Source organism: Mustelus asterias, chromosome 11, assembly GCF_964213995.1.
Source record: "Mustelus asterias chromosome 11, sMusAst1.hap1.1, whole genome shotgun sequence".
NCBI classification, from domain to species: Eukaryota; Metazoa; Chordata; class Chondrichthyes; order Carcharhiniformes; family Triakidae; genus Mustelus; species Mustelus asterias.
The window spans coordinates 3361482-3379208 of record NC_135811.1 but is presented as its reverse complement, the minus strand read 5'-3'; the positions used below and the strand labels follow the sequence as shown (position 1 = coordinate 3379208).

General features: G+C 53.9%; 1 protein-coding gene across 3 annotated transcripts in view; it reads right to left on the bottom strand.

Moving 5' to 3' along the window:
• The window catches only part of fbxw4 (F-box and WD repeat domain containing 4), a 143089-nt gene that overhangs the window by 95968 nt on the left and 29394 nt on the right, over nucleotides 1-17727 (bottom strand). For all 3 annotated transcript variants that reach the window (XM_078223026.1, XM_078223029.1, XM_078223027.1), the window contains exon 5: nucleotides 15650-15744. In XM_078223026.1, the coding sequence (XP_078079152.1) occupies nucleotides 15650-15744 (95 nt within the window). The remainder of the gene's footprint in view (nucleotides 1-15649; nucleotides 15745-17727) is intronic.

Below are 17727 nucleotides of genomic sequence, written 5' to 3'. Positions count from 1 at the left end.
TGGTTCAAAAGAAGGTGGCTCACCACCCAAGTGTACCATATGGTGTGTACCTGAGCCACAGAGGCCAGAAGAGTTCTGGATTTGAGCCCTGTTCTGTGTCAGTTAACCGCTAGCCACTGGGGCAGCTGTTGGGATGCTGAGTATTTTAAGAAAAAGAGAGAAAAATTTCAATCCTGGATAACTTTGTACATCACACCCCATAACGTGTAAAGCCATGGATTTCAAGATGAAAAGATTTCAATGATATGCTGATAGGGTGGAATGAAGATGGTGGGAGGAGGCTCATTTGGGGCAGAAACATTGGCATAGACTAGCTGGGCCGAATGTATGAAAATTCTATGTAAAAAATATAAAAGTGGCAATTCTGGAAACATACTGCACCTGAATGGAGAGAAGGTAGTTATCGTGTTCTTGAGTAGGCATTCAATTAGAACTCGGGATTTCACCAGAAACATTAACCTCTCTCCTTTCAACAACTGAGACCTTTGCTGAGCATTTTCAGAATTTTCTGATTTCATTTCAAATCTCCTGGTGCATCAATACATTTCTCATTGTGATTTTTAGCTGCTGCCTCAAAGCTCCTGAGTATACAATATATTTTCATTACTAATCACTGGTTCCCAGTGAATTACTTCAGATAACATACATAGGATTCTCTTAATACCATTCGGTTTAGAAACCTGCTATACAGATATGGCAGGTTAGCTAATTCACTACTTATGTTTGCCATTTTGTGTTCTACGAGAGGCATACATAACTTTTCAAGATCACAATTAGTGCAAGTGAGGATAGCCATTTAGACCATCTTTCTCATCCTTACACAGAGTCCGCAGTCCTCAATTCCGGTGTATAACTGTCTCAAATGACTGAAGAATGTTTGCCTCCACTCCACTACCTAGAGCCAAACTGAAGTCAATGGGAATGGGGGAGGATTTGCCACTGGTTAAAGTCACACTCAGTACAGAGGAAGTTGGTTGTGGTTATGAAAGTCAATCTCAGTCCCAGAACTTTGCATCTCTGTGAAAATAAACATATTATGACATCTAACCTTGTTCTATACTTATGAAACTTATAGTCATGTCCTCTGGACTTCCACAACCAATCCACATGGACATTCCTTCCTCATTTTAAAGGCCTCAAAACAAATCTCTTCAAAGTCGACACTTTTCTAGACTGAAAGGCTCCAGGTCTTTAAATCTATTGTCGTAACTCCTTTAAACTAGGAGTCTAGCCTTTTTCTGAACTTTTACCAATGTCACAATATTGCTCGCAATGTGAGGGAACCAAACCCGGTTAAGAGTATTCCAGATGAGGTCTAACTAAGGTCGTACTGATTTTTTTGTGATTTGATCAGCTTGACAATATATTTTTAAAAATGAATCAGCATTCATTTGGGGCGGCACGGTAGCACAGTGGTTAGCACTGCTGCTTCACAGCTCCAGGGCTCCAGGTTCGATTCCCGGCTCGGGTCACTGTCTGTGTGGAGTTTGCACATTCTCCTCGTGTCTGCGTGGGTTTCCTCCGGGTGCTCCGGTTTCCTCCCACAGTCCAAAGATTGGCCAGGTTAAAAAAATTGCCCCTTAGAGTCCTGGGATGCGTAGGTTAGAGGGATTAGCGGGTAAAATATGTAGGGGTAGGGCCTGGGTGGGATTGTGGTCGGTGCAGACTCGATGGGCCGAATGGCCTCCTTCTGCACTGTAGGGTTTCTATGATTTCTATGATTTCATTCCTGTTCCGAAGCCCTCTCCCGCAAAGAAAAATTGACAAGGTTGATACCAGAGAGGCTAGAGCTGTCAGGTGAGGCTGGATAGACTGTTTTTTCCCGTAGAAAAGAGAAGACTGACGAGGAACAACAGATGGCGCTTTAAAATGATAAGAGGGTTTGAAGGGATAGACGTAAAGACGTCTCCACTTGCAGTGGAGGTCAAAACTAGAGACCATAAGGAGAGTCACTAATAAATCTAATATGGAATGCAGGAGAAATTTCTTATGTAGATAGTGGTGGGATTGTGGAACTCACTACCATAAACGGTAGTTTAGGCAAACAGCATAGATGCATTTGAGGGGAAGCTAGATAAACACAGAAGGAAGGAAGGAATGGAAGGATAAGCAGATGAGGTTAGATGGAGCTGGGGGGGAGGAGGCGCATGTGGAGTATAAACAGCAACATGGACCAATTGGACTAAGTAGCCTATTTCTGTTTGTTTTTATTCATTTATGGGACATGGGCATCGCTGACTGGGCCAGCACTTATTGCCCATCCCTAGTTACCCTTGTTAAGAGGGCAGCTGACAGAAAACCACATTGCTGTGGCTCTGGAGTCACATGTAGGCCAGACCAAGTAAGGACGGCAGATTTCCTTCCCTAAAGGACATTAGTGAACCAGATTGGTTTTTCCGACAATCAACAATGGTTTCTTGGTCATCAGTAGACTCTTAATTCCAGATATTTTTTATTGAATTCAAATTCCACCATCTGCCGTGGCGGGATTCGAACCCGGGTCCCCAGAACATTAGCTGAGTTTCTGGATTAATAGTCTAGCGACAATACCATTGCCTCCCCTTGGATGTGCTGAAAATGCTGCATGAACTTTTTTTAAAAAAGTTTATTTATTAGTCACAAGGCTTACGTTAACACTGCAATGAAGTTACTGTGAAATTCCCCTAGTCGCCGCACTACGGCGCCTGTTCGGGTCAATGCACCCTAACCACCACATTGTTCAGAAGGTGGGAGGAAACCGGAGCACCCAGAGGAAACCCATGCAGACATAAGGACAATGTGCAGACTCCACACAGGCAGTAACCCAAGCCGGGAATCGGACCCGGGTCCCTGGCGCTGTGAAGCAGCAATGTTAACCACTATGCTACCATGCCTACCTGTGATGGAACTGCACACATGTGGATGTCAGGTGAAGACACAATTGAGTCCCTGCCCTCCAACCTTGTCAAAACGTTTGCACATACACTCTGCCAAGGTTTAAACATGGAGAATAGAGGGAGACCGGTACCCAGGGAAGTGTTAGGGCATGGGGAGATGACAGAATCATTGGAAAATAAACAGAATCATCTGGTGCAGAGCAGTCTAGAACGGCAAAAGGCTCAATCCCCAGTCAGTGCTAAGTTAGCTATTAGTAGTCTGCACAATTTGGAATGTTAGAACTGACTCTGGAGTTCCTGGGCAAGTGACAGGGGTGTGGTAGAGGCATCAATATTTCTGTACGTGGAAAGAAGGAGGGAGCAAATAGCCATGATTCCCAACTGTTCATCATTGCCCCAAGTGTGTGTTGGGCAAAGACACAATCAAATATGAAGCTTTCCAAAAGACTCAAAAATGACAAACTGCTTCTTCAGCCATGTGACTGAAAAGCTGCGACCACCACAAGCATCGGGAACAACACTCAAAACCTCAGCTGCAGCACTGCATGGTGTTCCACGATCACTGTGCAATGTCCCATAGTCACTATGTGATGTCCAATCATCGCTTCCTGAAAGAAGGAAAAGGAAGGGCAAGCAGAAGCCAGAAGGAAAGAGTTAGGTGAGGTGGCCATTTAAGAGGCAGGTTTGCAGAGAGTGGGAACAGAGAGACCACGAGCAGAGACTGCAAGCTAGAATATGCTCCTGCCAGGCATCAGCGCCTTCAGCAGGAGAGGAAAGAAAAATCACTCTCTCCAGCATCTCTGTGCCAGAGGCTGGCTTTAAAGTCCTATTACTCACAGACTCGCACTCAACAGGCAGACACCTTACATAACAAGACTGCACAGAATTTCAAAAGACATGCACTAAACAGAAAAGTAAACTAGTAAAAGATCAATCAGCAAAAGTGGCAACAAAAGCGGCCGACCTGTACGATTTGTTTGGAGAGCATTTTCCTTGGAATTAGGGCTGGAACAAAGGGCCATTTTCTAACCTTTGACCCCTCCCTGGCAAAACCTTCAAAACCCTCTAATTTCCCTCTTAACCCGTCACTGCCCCATTGTCTATGTTGAAAAGCTCCCTCGGCAGCACGCAGCTCTCACCGCTGTGAAGTTATCTTTGAACTCTCGCTTTTGTTTATTACTCGGGCAATTCTTAAAGGAGCAGCCACACACGACAAGGTTAGCAGGGAACCTGTCAAGAAGCTCAAATGTAACCATGAAGTCATTTCTCATCACCACCCACCACCACCACCCCACCAAACCATCCACCGACGCAGGCTCTCCACCCATTTCCAAATTTCTCTTCTCTGGTCGATGGGGCAATGTAGTTCCACAATATCGTCTGCTATCTCGCCCATGTGGCTAATTCTCATGTGTGAAACTACACCGCAAGAGTCAGCAGGCTATTTGACTGTATGTGCATCACTTCAAGCATGATGTTATCTCACATTCACACTCTTTACACCAAAGTGTGGTTGATTAGTGATCAGGAGCAGGATCGCTGGTTTATTATCCTCGTAAGTACCTCAAAGAAGTGTGGGCAGTCCTACAAAGACACACACCCACACCCTGACAATCCTTGCCATTCCTACTCGGATCAAATAACTCAGCACAAAGCAACTTAGAACTCTGTGATTATGTATGATTCAGTATCACACGACGTAATGTACATGCACACTCAGCCACGTTATGAAGCGAAAGTCTGCAGTTTGACAGGTTTATCACAACAAACACTCCCTTATGGATAAAATAGTCTGACATTGAGCAAGCTCAATGAATCAAGTCACATTTTCACATCCCAGGTACTTTCACATGGGAGTGTACAAGGTGAGCACAGAATTTTAGAGGATGCATAAGTTGAAAATATACTTTTACTCAAGAAGGCTGCAAGTATTAGGAGGGGGAAAGATGCAGATGAATACCAAGCTTGGCAGGTGGGATATCAGGTACCATCTGGGTACTTCGCCAACATGGCCAGTGTTGCTTTGTGTTGGCAGGGTGTCTGACCATTCAGCAACATTCATGAAGGCCGCTTATTCATAGAAACACATATTCGCAGTTTCTGTGAGGGGTCAGTGATTAGTGATCAGAAACAGAGAACATTGGATAAACAACTCCATCCCAATCCTGGCATTCTATGGAAGAGAGAGATGTGTTGGATCAGGGAGGAGGCTGGGTTGGATAGGAGGGTGGGTCAGAAAGGAATGGGCCAGTGTGGAGGAGAAAGGAGAGAGAGAGAGAAAGAACAAACATGAGAAAGAGAGAGAGCAATAAGAAATGGATGGAGAGTTGACAAGTTATGAAGCTGATAGCTTCTAATGTCAGTCATACATCAGCTAATTTTCCCCATTTTCTCTCCTTTCCTGGTGGCAGCATTCTCTCACTGGCTGATTTAATTAAAAAATCTAGTAACGGCATCAGCCCCTGAGAACCATGTCAAAGAAGCCAAGCTTGTGACAGTGCAGAGGGCAACTGCTGGTGGCCAACTGAACTCTGGAGGGCATCATGGCCAAATGTGATCCTGTACCCATATGAGGGACACGCCCCACACTTTGCAGAAAGTGTAAGGATCAGAAGCAGGAGCTCTGTCAACTATAATCCCTGCCTCAAATAACGAAATATTAATTTCTTGTCAGAAACCTGTGTGGTGGCCAATAACACCCATGATCACAACTTCCTGACTACAATGCAAAATAAAAACTTTCCGTAAAGATTAGGTTATTGGATTTATTAACTCAAAAATGGACATTTTCATTTAGAAGAAAACTTTTAACCTGCATCTTGACACCATTATCCAGGAAAACTTCAATTAACCCACGGCACCACGGTAATGTGGAAAGGTGTCTGTTATCTGACAGGTCTGGCTTTGTTCAGCTCTAATATATCAACCATCATATTGAAGAATTAACGATCTGTTTAATCACTTCTGATACCGGCTCTGTGAGGAAGAGAAGCCAGGCCAGAGAAAAAAAAGATCAGAAAGACGTAAAGAGGCGCCGTACCTAATAAAATGGGTGAGTGACTCAAAGCAGCCAGCTGGGTGGTAGCTCACATCAAAAAGATCGCAGTCACCCACTAGCAAATGGCACAAGAACAAGGGGAAAAACAATGGCAAAATATTTTGACAGAGAAAGTGTGGAAGGAATAAATGTCCAGATACAAAGTGTGAAAGAGAGAGATTGAAAGAGACAGAACTGAAAAAGACAGATGACAGTGTGAGCAAGAGCGATGGTCAAAATGAGTGAGAAAAGAAAAAGCAGGGAAAATAGTGACAATAGAGTGGAAAATGAGGCAAGGAGGAAAGGGAAGAGAGGAGAGAAAAAAGAGGACAGGGCGAAAAGACAGGAGAGGCAGCAATTGGGCGAAAAGGGAGGGGGGCAGAAAAGAGAGAAAGAGACATGAGCAAGAAGGGCAAAGAGAGAGACAGAGTGAGAGAGAGCAAGCAAAGGGGAAAGAAAGCGAGAGAAAAAGAGCGGGGAGAGAGAGAGCGGGGAGAGAGAGAGAGAGCGGGAGCAGGGAGAGAGAGAGCGGGAGCGGAGAGAGAGAGAGAGCGGGAGCGGAGAGAGAGAGAGAGAGCAGGAGGGGGGAGAGAGAGAGCGGGAGCGGGGAGAGAGAGAGCGCGGGAGCGGGGAGAGAGAGAGCGGGAGCGGGGAGAGAGAGAGCGGGAGCGGGGAGAGAGAGAGCGGGAGCGGGGAGAGAGAGTGCGGGAGCGGGGAGAGAGAGAGCGGGAGCGGGGAGAGAGAGAGCGGGAGCGGGGAGAGAGAGAGCGGGAGCGGGGAGAGAGAGAGCGGGAGCGGGGAGAGAGAGAGCGGGAGCGGGGAGAGAGAGAGCGGGAGCGGGGAGAGAGAGAGCGGGAGCGGGGAGAGAGAGAGCGGGAGCGGGGAGAGAGAGAGCGGGAGCGGGGAGAGAGAGAGCGGGAGCGGGGAGAGAGAGAGCGGGAGCGGGGAGAGAGAGAGCGGGAGCGGGGAGAGAGAGAGCGGGAGCGGGGAGAGAGAGAGCGGGAGCGGGGAGAGAGAGAGCGGGAGCGGGGAGAGAGAGAGCGGGAGCGGGGAGAGAGAGAGCGGGAGCGGGGAGAGAGAGAGCGGGAGCGGGGAGAGAGAGAGCGGGAGCGGGGAGAGAGAGAGCGGGAGCGGGGAGAGAGAGAGCGGGAGCGGGGAGAGAGAGAGCGGGAGCGGGGAGAGAGAGAGCGGGAGCGGGGAGAGAGAGAGCGGGAGCGGGGAGAGAGAGAGCGGGAGCGGGGAGAGAGAGAGCGGGAGCGGGGAGAGAGAGAGCGGGAGCGGGGAGAGAGAGAGCGGGAGCGGGGAGAGAGAGAGCGGGAGCGGGGAGAGAGAGAGCGGGAGCGGGGAGAGAGAGAGCGGGAGCGGGGAGAGAGAGAGCGGGAGCGGGGAGAGAGAGAGCGGGAGCGGGGAGAGAGAGAGCGGGAGCGGGGAGAGAGAGAGCGGGAGCGGGGAGAGAGAGAGCGGGAGCGGGGAGAGAGAGAGCGGGAGCGGGGAGAGAGAGAGCGGGAGCGGGGAGAGAGAGAGCGGGAGCGGGGAGAGAGAGAGCGGGAGCGGGGAGAGAGAGAGCGGGAGCGGGGAGAGAGAGAGCGGGAGCGGGGAGAGAGAGAGCGGGAGCGGGGGGAGAGAGAGCGGGAGCGGGGGGAGAGAGAGCGGGAGCGGGAGCGGGGAGAGAGAGAGCGGGAGCGGGGAGAGAGAGAGAGAGTGGGAGCGGAGAGAGAGAGAGAGAGAGCGGGAGCGGAGAGAGAGAGAGAGCAGGAGCGGGAGCGGGGAGAGAGAGAGCGGGAGCGGAGAGAGAGAGAGCAGGAGCAGGAGCGGGGAGAGCGAGAGCGGGAGCAAGGAGAGAGAGGGAGAGAGAGAGCGGGAGCGGGGAGAGAGAGAGAGAGCGGGAGCGGGGAGAGAGCGAGAGAGTGGGAGCGGGGAGAGAGAGCGAGAGAGTGGGAGCGGGGAGAGAGAGCGAGAGAGTGGGAGCGGGGAGAGAGAGAGAGAGCGGGAGCGGGGAGAGAGAGAGAGCGGGAGCGGGGAGAGAGAGAGAGAGAGCGGGAGTGGGGAGAGAGAAGAGAGAAAGAGCCGGAGTGGGGAGAGAGAAGAGAGAAAGAGCCGGAGTGGGGAGAGAGAGAGCGGGAGCAGGGAGAGAGAGAGAGCGAGATAGAGCGGGAGTGGGGAGAGAGAGAGCATGGGAGTGGGGAGAGAGAGCGTGAGCGAAAGCGAGGAGAGAGAGAAAGAGAGCGGAAGTGGGGAGAGAGGAAGAGAGCAAAAACGGGAAGAGAGAGAGCGGAAATGGGAGGAGAGAAAGGGAGTGGAAGCGGGGAGAGAGAGAGAGCGGAAATTGGGAGAAGCGGCGAGAGCAAGAGAGAGAGCGCGGAAGCGGGGAGGGGGAGCGAGAGAGAAAGAGCGCGGAAGCGGGGAGAGGGAGCGAGAGAGAGCGCGGAAGCGGGGAGCGGGAGCGAGAGAGAGAGCCTGGAAGCGGGGCGAGGGAGCGAGAGAGAGAGCGCGCGGAAGCGGGGCGAGGGAGCGAGAGAGAGAGAGCGCGGAAGTGGGGCGAGGGAGCGAGAGAGAGAGAGCGCGGAAGCGGGGAGAGCGAGCGAGAGAGAGAGCGCGCGGAAGCGGGGAGCGCGTGAGAAGGCGCGAGAGGGAGAGGTCACGAGCGCAGGAAGGGTCGCGAGCACGGTAGGGAGGGGACGCGAGGGAGAGGGGGCGCGAGGGGGAGGGGGCGCGAGCGCGAGGGCACGGGAGAGGGCGCGGTGGCACGGGAGAGGGCGCGGTGGCGCGGGAGAGGGCGCGGTGGCGCGGGAGAGGGCGCGGTGGCACGGGAGAGGGCGCGGTGGCACGGGAGAGGGCGCGGTGGCACGGGAGAGGGCGCGGTGGCACGTGAGAGGGCGCGGTGGCACGTGAGAGGGCGCGGTGGCACGTGAGAGGGCGCGGTGGCACGTGAGAGGGCGCGGTGGCACGTGAGAGGGCGCGGTGGCACGTGAGAGGGCGCGGTGGCACGTGAGAGGGCGCGGTGGCACGTGAGAGGGCGCGGTGGCACGGGAGAGGGCGCGGTGGCACGGGAGAGGGCGCGGTGGCACGGGAGAGGGCGCGGTGGCACGGGAGAGGGCGCGGTGGCACGGGAGAGGGCGCGGTGGCACGGGAGAGGGCGCGGTGGCACGGGAGAGGGCGCGGTGGCACGGGAGAGGGCGCGGTGGCACGGGAGAGGGCGCGGTGGCACGGGAGAGGGCGCGGTGGCACGGGAGAGGGCGCGGTGGCACGGGAGAGGGCGCGGTGGCACGGGAGAGGGCGCGGTGGCACGGGAGAGGGCGCGGTGGCACGGGAGAGGGCGCGGTGGCACGGGAGAGGGCGCGGTGGCACGGGAGAGGGCGCGGTGGCACGGGAGAGGGCGCGGTGGCACGGGAGAGGGCGCGGTGGCACGGGAGAGGGCGCGGTGGCACGGGAGAGGGCGCGGTGGCACGGGAGAGGGCGCGGTGGCACGGGAGAGGGCGCGGTGGCACGGGAGAGGGCGCGGTGGCACGGGAGAGGGCGCGGTGGCACGGGAGAGGGCGCGGTGGCACGGGAGAGGGCGCGGTGGCACGGGAGAGGGCGCGGTGGCACGGGAGAGGGCGCGGTGGCACGGGAGAGGGCGCGGTGGCACGGGAGAGGGCGCGGTGGCACGGGAGAGGGCGCGGTGGCACGGGAGAGGGCGCGGTGGCACGGGAGAGGGCGCGGTGGCACGGGAGAGGGCGCGGTGGCACGGGAGAGGGCGCGGTGGCACGGGAGAGGGCGCGGTGGCACGGGAGAGGGCGCGGTGGCACGGGAGAGGGCGCGGTGGCACGGGAGAGGGCGCGGTGGCACGGGAGAGGGCGCGGTGGCACGGGAGAGGGCGCGGTGGCACGGGAGAGGGCGCGGTGGCACGGGAGAGGGCGCGGTGGCACGGGAGAGGGCGCGGTGGCACGGGAGAGGGCGCGGTGGCACGGGAGAGGGCGCGGTGGCACGGGAGAGGGCGCGGTGGCACGGGAGAGGGCGCGGTGGCACGGGAGAGGGCGCGGTGGCACGGGAGAGGGCGCGGTGGCACGGGAGAGGGCGCGGTGGCACGGGAGAGGGCGCGGTGGCACGGGAGAGGGCGCGGTGGCACGGGAGAGGGCGCGGTGGCACGGGAGAGGGCGCGGTGGCACGGGAGAGGGCGCGGTGGCACGGGAGAGGGCGCGGTGGCACGGGAGAGGGCGCGGTGGCACGGGAGAGGGCGCGGTGGCACGGGAGAGGGCGCGGTGGCACGGGAGAGGGCGCGGTGGCACGGGAGAGGGCGCGGTGGCACGGGAGAGGGCGCGGTGGCACGGGAGAGGGCGCGGTGGCACGGGAGAGGGCGCGGTGGCACGGGAGAGGGCGCGGTGGCACGGGAGAGGGCGCGGTGGCACGGGAGAGGGCGCGGTGGCACGGGAGAGGGCGCGGTGGCACGGGAGAGGGCGCGGTGGCACGGGAGAGGGCGCGGTGGCACGGGAGAGGGCGCGGTGGCACGGGAGAGGGCGCGGTGGCACGGGAGAGGGCGCGGTGGCACGGGAGAGGGCGCGGTGGCACGGGAGAGGGCGCGGTGGCACGGGAGAGGGCGCGGTGGCACGGGAGAGGGCGCGGTGGCACGGGAGAGGGCGCGGTGGCACGGGAGAGGGCGCGGTGGCACGGGAGAGGGCGCGGTGGCACGGGAGAGGGCGCGGTGGCACGGGAGAGGGCGCGGTGGCACGGGAGAGGGCGCGGTGGCACGGGAGAGGGCGCGGTGGCACGGGAGAGGGCGCGGTGGCACGGGAGAGGGCGCGGAGGCACGGGAGAGGGCGCGGAGGCACGGGAGAGGGCGCGGAGGCACGAGAGAGGGCGCGGTGGCACGGGAGAGGGTGCCTGGGAGGGGGCACGGGGCCCCGGGAGAGGGTGCGGCGCCCCGGGAGAGGTCGCAGCGGCCCGGGAGGGGGCGCAGGGGCCCGGGAGGGGGCGCAGGGGCCCGGGAGGGGGCGCAGGGGCCCGGGAGGGGGCGCAGGGGCCCGGGAGGGGGCGCAGGGGCCCGGGAGAGGGCGCGGGCGCATGGGAGAGGTCGCGGGCGCACGGGGGGCGTGGGCTCACGAGCGGGGGCACGGGCGCACGAGGGGGTCGCGGGCGCACGAGGGGGTCGCGGGCGCACGAGGGGGTCGCGGGCGCACGAGGGGGTCGCGGGCGCACGAGGGGGTCGCGGGCGCACGAGGGGGGGTGCGGGCGCACGAGGGGGGTTGCGGGCGCACGAGGGGGTCGTGGGCGCACGAGGGGGCGCGGGCGCACAAGGGAGGCGCGGGCGCACGAGGGGGGCGCGGGCGCACGAGGGGGCGCGGGCACCAGAGAGCGGGCGCCAGAGAGGGGGCGCGGGCGCCAGAGAGGGGGCGCGGCCGCCAGAGAGGGGGCGCGGCCGCCAGAGAGGGGGCGCGGCCGCCAGAGGGGGGGCGCGGCCGCCAGAGGGGGGGCGCGGCCGCCAGAGGGGGGGCGCGGCCGCCAGAGGGGGGGCGCGGCCGCCAGAGAGGGGGCGCGGCCGCCAGAGAGGGGGCGCGGCCGCCAGAGAGGGGGCGCGGCCGCCAGAGAGGGGAGGGGGCGCGGGCGCCAGAGAGGGGGCGCGGGCGCGAGAGCCGGCGCAAGCGCCAGAGAGGGGGCGTGGCCGCCAAAGAGGGGGCGCGGCCGCCAGAGAGGGGGCGCGGCCTCCAGAGAGGGGGCGCGGCCTCCAGAGAGGGGGCGCGGCCTCCAGAGAGGGGGCGCGGCCGCCAGAGAGGGGGCGCGGCCTCCAGAGAGGGGGCGCGGCCGCCTGAGAGGGGGCGCGGCCGCCTGAGAGGGGGCGCGGCCGCCTGAGAGGGGGCGCGGCCGCCTGAGAGGGGGCGCGGCCGCCTGAGAGGGGGCGCGGCCGCCTGAGAGGGGGCGCGGCCGCCTGAGAGGGGGCGCGGCCGCCTGAGAGGGGGCGCGGCCGCCTGAGAGGGGGCGCGGCCGCCTGAGAGGGGGCGCGGCCGCCTGAGAGGGGGCGCGGCCGCCTGAGAGGGGGCGCGGCCGCCTGAGAGGGGGCGCGGCCGCCTGAGAGGGGGCGCGGCCGCCTGAGAGGGGGCGCGGCCGCCTGAGAGGGGGCGCGGCCGCCTGAGAGGGGGCGCGGCCGCCTGAGAGGGGGCGCGGCCGCCTGAGAGGGGGCGCGGGCACCAGAGACAGAGTGAGATCCAGAGAGGATAAGAACAGAGAGGGAGAGTGCACAAGAGCCAGTGAGAGCGTGGGAGTGTCAGAATTAGAGAGGGCGCAAGGGTGTGAGAGCCAGAGGAAGTGAGAATGCGATATCCAGAGAGACAGCGCGCTTAAGAGCCAGAGTGAGAGAGCAAGAGAGTCGGAGAGAGAGAAAGCACGAAAGTCGGAGAGACAGAATCCACGAGAGTCGGAGAGAGACCGCGCATGGGAGTCTGAGGGAAAGTAGCAGTGAGAGAGCAAATATAGGAGCCAGACAGAGAGAGAGAGAGAGCGGGACAGAAAGATGGAGCCACAGCGAGTCAGGAGAGCCAAAGAGCACCAGAGAGGGAGTGTGCTAACTGCCATAAAACGTCAGAGTGTGAGAGCCAGAGAGAAAGAAAGAGGAGAGCACAGGCGCGCCAATGATACCCGCGCAAAGGAGGCGATGGCCTTGTGGTATTGTCGCCAGACTATTAATGCAGAAACTCAGCTAATGTTCTGGGGACATGGGTTCGAATCCCACCACCGCAGATTGTGGAATTGAATTCAATAAAAAATATCTGGAAATAAAAATCTACTGATGACCATGAAACCATTGTCGATTGTTGGAAAAACCCATCTGGTTCACTAACGTCCTTTAGTGAAGGAAATCTGCCGTCCTTACCTGGTCTGGCCTACATGTGACTCCAGAGCCACAGCTCTCAACTGCCCTCCAAGAGCAACTAGAAACAGGTAATAAATGCTGGCCAGCCAGCGATGGCCATATCTTACGAATGAATTAACAAAAACGCACATACACACACATTTACGCAGTCAAGGGAGCCACATAACACATATAACATAACACACACAACATTCAGGTTGAGGTTCAACCTATTAGAGGACACAAGGGAGATATTGGTGACACGAGCGAGCAGTGCAGGTGGTCAGATCAGTGCCATGGGAGATTTACTGCTGTTAAGCATGCATGTTATCTTAGCACACAGATTCCATTTGGGGCACTCCTTAAAAGGGCTGACCGAGTGTGTACATCATCCTTTCACCTTCTGTTCACCAGATAAGTAGAAAACATGGGTCCACATTACCAAGAGGTCAGTGAGGGTACAGATTCCTTAATAAAGTTATTCAACTCTCTCGTTCAGCTTACAGTTATACATGAAAAATAAATAAGTAAATCCAGTGCTTCTTACGAATTGGTTCCTGAAAAGATGAAAAATTAAATCTCAGAATGCTTTGCAATCCTCACATTAAGCAGTCTTTCATTGGATGCAAGTTCAGACTCCAGTTTCTTTCCATCCTGACTTGAAATTATATCATCATCTCTGGGTCAAAAGCTTAGAACTCCCTTTCAAACGGCTCTGTGGGAGTATCCACACCAGAGACTGCAGTGTTCACCGCCATCTTCTCAAGGGAAATTAGGGGTTAACAGTAAATGCTGGCCTTGCCAGTGATGTTGACATCACATCAATGAATGAAAAACAATGCTCCTTCTTCAACTTTTGGGCCAATCAAGATGCTACTCTTTTTGTCAGACCCTGAACAACAATATTAGTTTGACTTCCACAAATGCTGTTCAGTTTCTAGCCATCAGACTCCCCAATTATCTTCTTGATATTTTGTCCCTCTTCTTCCCATGGTACATATTCGAGATGAAGTTTGCCCATTACTCATAGTTACCCTCATCCATACTGTTTGCATTGCGACCCCCTTCAACCATCTTGTTCTTCGCTGCTCAGCTTGAACGTACTCTTAACAAAAATACAGCCATTCACAAACACAGGCATGCACACAAGCTGAGGTTGATGGTCAGGAGCAGGCGACCAGATGATAATTTGTGACTCCTACCCTGCCAATTGCTACAGAGGCCAACCCTGACATCCCAATCACTGTCCCAGTAAAAACAGGGAAACTGGACCTGGATCTGTAAGGCAGTTAACCTGCCTGGTGCAATCCACTTTAAGAAGTTTAACAACACCAGGTTAAAGTCCAACAGGTTTATTTGGTAGCAAAAGCCACACAAGCTTTTGCTACCAAATAAACCTGTTGGACTTTAACCTGGTGTTGTTAAACTTCTTACTGTGTTCACCCCAGTCCAACGCCGGCATCTCCACATCATGGCAATCCACTTTGCCATCAAGCACACTGCCTTGAGTGGATCTTCCCCGAGCTTAACTGAGCTTTCTCACATAGAGAGGCTCAGTACTCTCCCCAGCCAGAGAGATTTTGGTTGCATGGACAAACTACAGAAGCCGTGATTGCTCTCCTTAGAACAGAAATTATGGAGTGATTTAATTGGCATGTTTAAAATTATGAAGGGTTAGGGTAGATAGGGAGAAACTATTACCATTGGCAGGAGGATTGAGCCAGAGGTCACAGATTTAAGGTAATTAACAAAAGAAACACAGGGGAGATAAGGGATTTTTTTTAATGTTGCAAGTTGTTCTGATCTGGATGAGTGGTGGAAGCAGATTCAATAGTAACTTCGAAAGGAAATTGAATAAGTACTTAAAAAGGAAATAGTTACAGTGCTATGAGGAAAGGGTGCAATTAGATAGATCTTTCAAAGAGCTGGCCGAGGCATGAAAGATACTATAAATCTTGCTTCTTCACACTATCAGATTCAGTAACTCTCTCAGCTGCCGCCTCCACCGCCCCCCCCCTCCCCACCCCCGCCGTGTTACAGTTTCTCTACTACAACTTGTACAGAATTTATTAAAATAAATGAGAAGAGAAAGGGAACGGTAACCTAGGTGACAAATCTATTTTCAGTGGTGAAGGTGAGCAGCAAGGTAAGAACCGGTCAATCTCCTGTTCAAATGGAGAATGAGGACCAAACATAGCCTTCAGGTGAAGCAAGGTCAGAGGGCTGGGGAATGATTGGGGCCGGGCACACAGACACAATTCCACTCCAATTTCAAAGTCACACATCCTATTTTATATATTTCATTATAAACTCCTGTGTCTACATACATAATGGAGATTACCAATGTAATACACTGTAATTACACCTTCGCTTCTTTCCAAATTAAATTTTTGAAAACCTACTAAGCAAAAAGTTGACTAAGTGGCACGGAGATGCTTTAGAAAATTAGAAACACTGTACATTCTCAGATGCACCAAACTCTGTTTACAGAGTCATAACTCTGGGCAAAAAATATTAAATCCAACTCATGGGAGAAGATAAAGGTCAAATAAAACTTTAATGAAGGTATTAAAATTATGAAATGTGCTATTTTTGAATTTTATTTAAAACATTACTTGCGGCATTAGAAATGTCAATTACTGAAGAAAAAAAACTGACAGTTGATTAATGTTTCAGAGAGCATCCTCAACAATTTGTGGGACCTGCCGGCCAGTCAATGGAATTAGACTGATGTGTTTGCATGGACAAAATAGATATTTAGAATGGGAGATAGTTGGCACCATAAAATTGTGACAGGAAATGTATGCAGACATAAGATTTTTAATATAAACATAATATTTACATAATATATAATTATGTAAGTAAACATCCACACAATCTCACTTTAACTTATTCCAGAAATTCCCACCTTACCTCAGCAGAGGGTTAATGGCGACCGACCAAACTCGATCTTCTGTCCTTATTGTGTGTAAACATTCTCCCAGCCTATTCGAATGCAGCGACCAAATCTAAATGAGTTGAAGAGATATGTTACCTATCACAATTTTTAAAGGTTTGGGCCAAATTTTAAAAAGGCTCTTTTCTCCATGTCCAATTTCCACATTGCTTGTCCAAAATGTGATGCACCAAACTGCCTGATAATGCTCATTTTCGAGGATCAGTCATGCAGAATAAGAAGTCAGGAGGCAATAGCCATGGAATCCACAATTCAGCCCACTTCAAGACAATATATAGAAAAAAACAGACACTATGAAACAACTTGTGCTTTGAGCGGGAGAGAAAGAGCAAATGTGAGAAATAGAGTGAGAACATGCCAGGAGAAATAGAATGAGGGGAAAGCCCAAGAGAGAGAAAAGAGAGCATAGTTGAAAGGTAAAAATCAAGAAAGAGAGCTTGGAAAGCAAGAGAAAAGGAACATGCAGGAGGGAGGAAGTAATTGAGAATGAACCTTTAGCTCATTTCCAAGTTTATATTTGTGTCCTTTATAATGTGGTTCTTGTATGTTGCAGAAAGCGTGTATACATTGTTGAATAAAGGGCTGGGTGGCGCCAAGGTCTGGAGATAAACATGAGAATAAGCTGCCAATTTCATCTTGCTCCAGTCCTTGAAGTGTTAAACTTTAATCTCCAGGTTTAGTAATGCCTGTGCTGTCACTGTACTGCTTTATTATCCTGAAGACTCAGACCCAAATCACTCTGTATCTGCACATTCTGGCAGCTTCGAGGTCAGCCTGCAGTCTGCTTTGTATCACAATTACATTTCTGTGGTACAGCAGTTAATGGAACCTTTCAAGAACAGCTGGGACACTTGTTCATCCAGGAAAATACAAGTTTTATTTATTCCCTGAAGGTTCAGATATTACATTAGTGATTTTTACAGATCAGGGAGGTCCCAAGTTCTTTCCCTGGTCTGTGTTAAGTTTGCTGATTTCTACTGGAGTTCCAGTCTGGGGTGCTAAGATTTGCTTCAACTCACCTATGTTAGGCAAGCAAATACATATTTAGACAAGTTGCTTGATTACAATTAAAAACAGAAAAAATTGCTAGAATCACTTCGGTCAAGTAGCATCTGGAGAGAGAAAGAAGCACAGTTAACATTTCAGATCGATGAGAATCCAGTCAGATGAAAGGTCACTGATCTGTGACATTAACTCTGTTTCTCTCTGCACCAGTGCTGCCTGACCTGCTAAGTATTTCCAGCAATTTTGGCTTTTATTTCAGAATTTCCAGCATCCACGATGTTTCACATTGTTTAAGATTGATTGCTAGAGTGGATTTGTGTTTTCCTTGCATATTTTGTCCCAAAATCTGACTCAGCAGGTCAACTATGACTTTAGGTTGGGAAAGGATAGCTTCGCTGTTGCCCTGGAGTTTCAGGAGAGCAAAATATCAGCAAATTAATTTGCACTGGTTTTAACACTTAAACAATAGGATACAAAATGTAGATACAGATATCTTACTAACAGGTTGGGCGGCACAATGGTGAGTACTGCTGCCTCACAGTGCCAGGGACCCAGGTTCGATTAGGTCACTTAGATCACTGTCTGTGCAGAGTCTACATGTTCTCCGTGTCTGCGTGGATTTCCTCCGGGTGCTCCAGCTTCCTCCCACAGTCCAAAAGACATGCTGGTTAGGCACATTGGCCGTGCTAAATTCTCCCTCAATGTACCCGAACAGGCACCGGAGTGTGGCAACTAGGGGATTTTCACAGTAACTTTATTGCAGTGTTAATGGAAGCCTACTGTGACACTAACAAATAAACTTAACTTAGGAGTTTGGGTGGTTCAAAAGTTTGACATCTGAGATTGGGGATGCGGGGTTAATGGATAGCTATCAAGAGCTATTATCCTGACAAATCCTTTAGTGCCATTCTCTTTTGTCTGGGGGCACTAAAACTAATGCATTCCCCAACTAACTCAACACAAACTGAGAATTGGTCTTTCTGCTCACACATGGCATTTAAAAAGGCACCATTAAGTTGAAGTTGAAGAA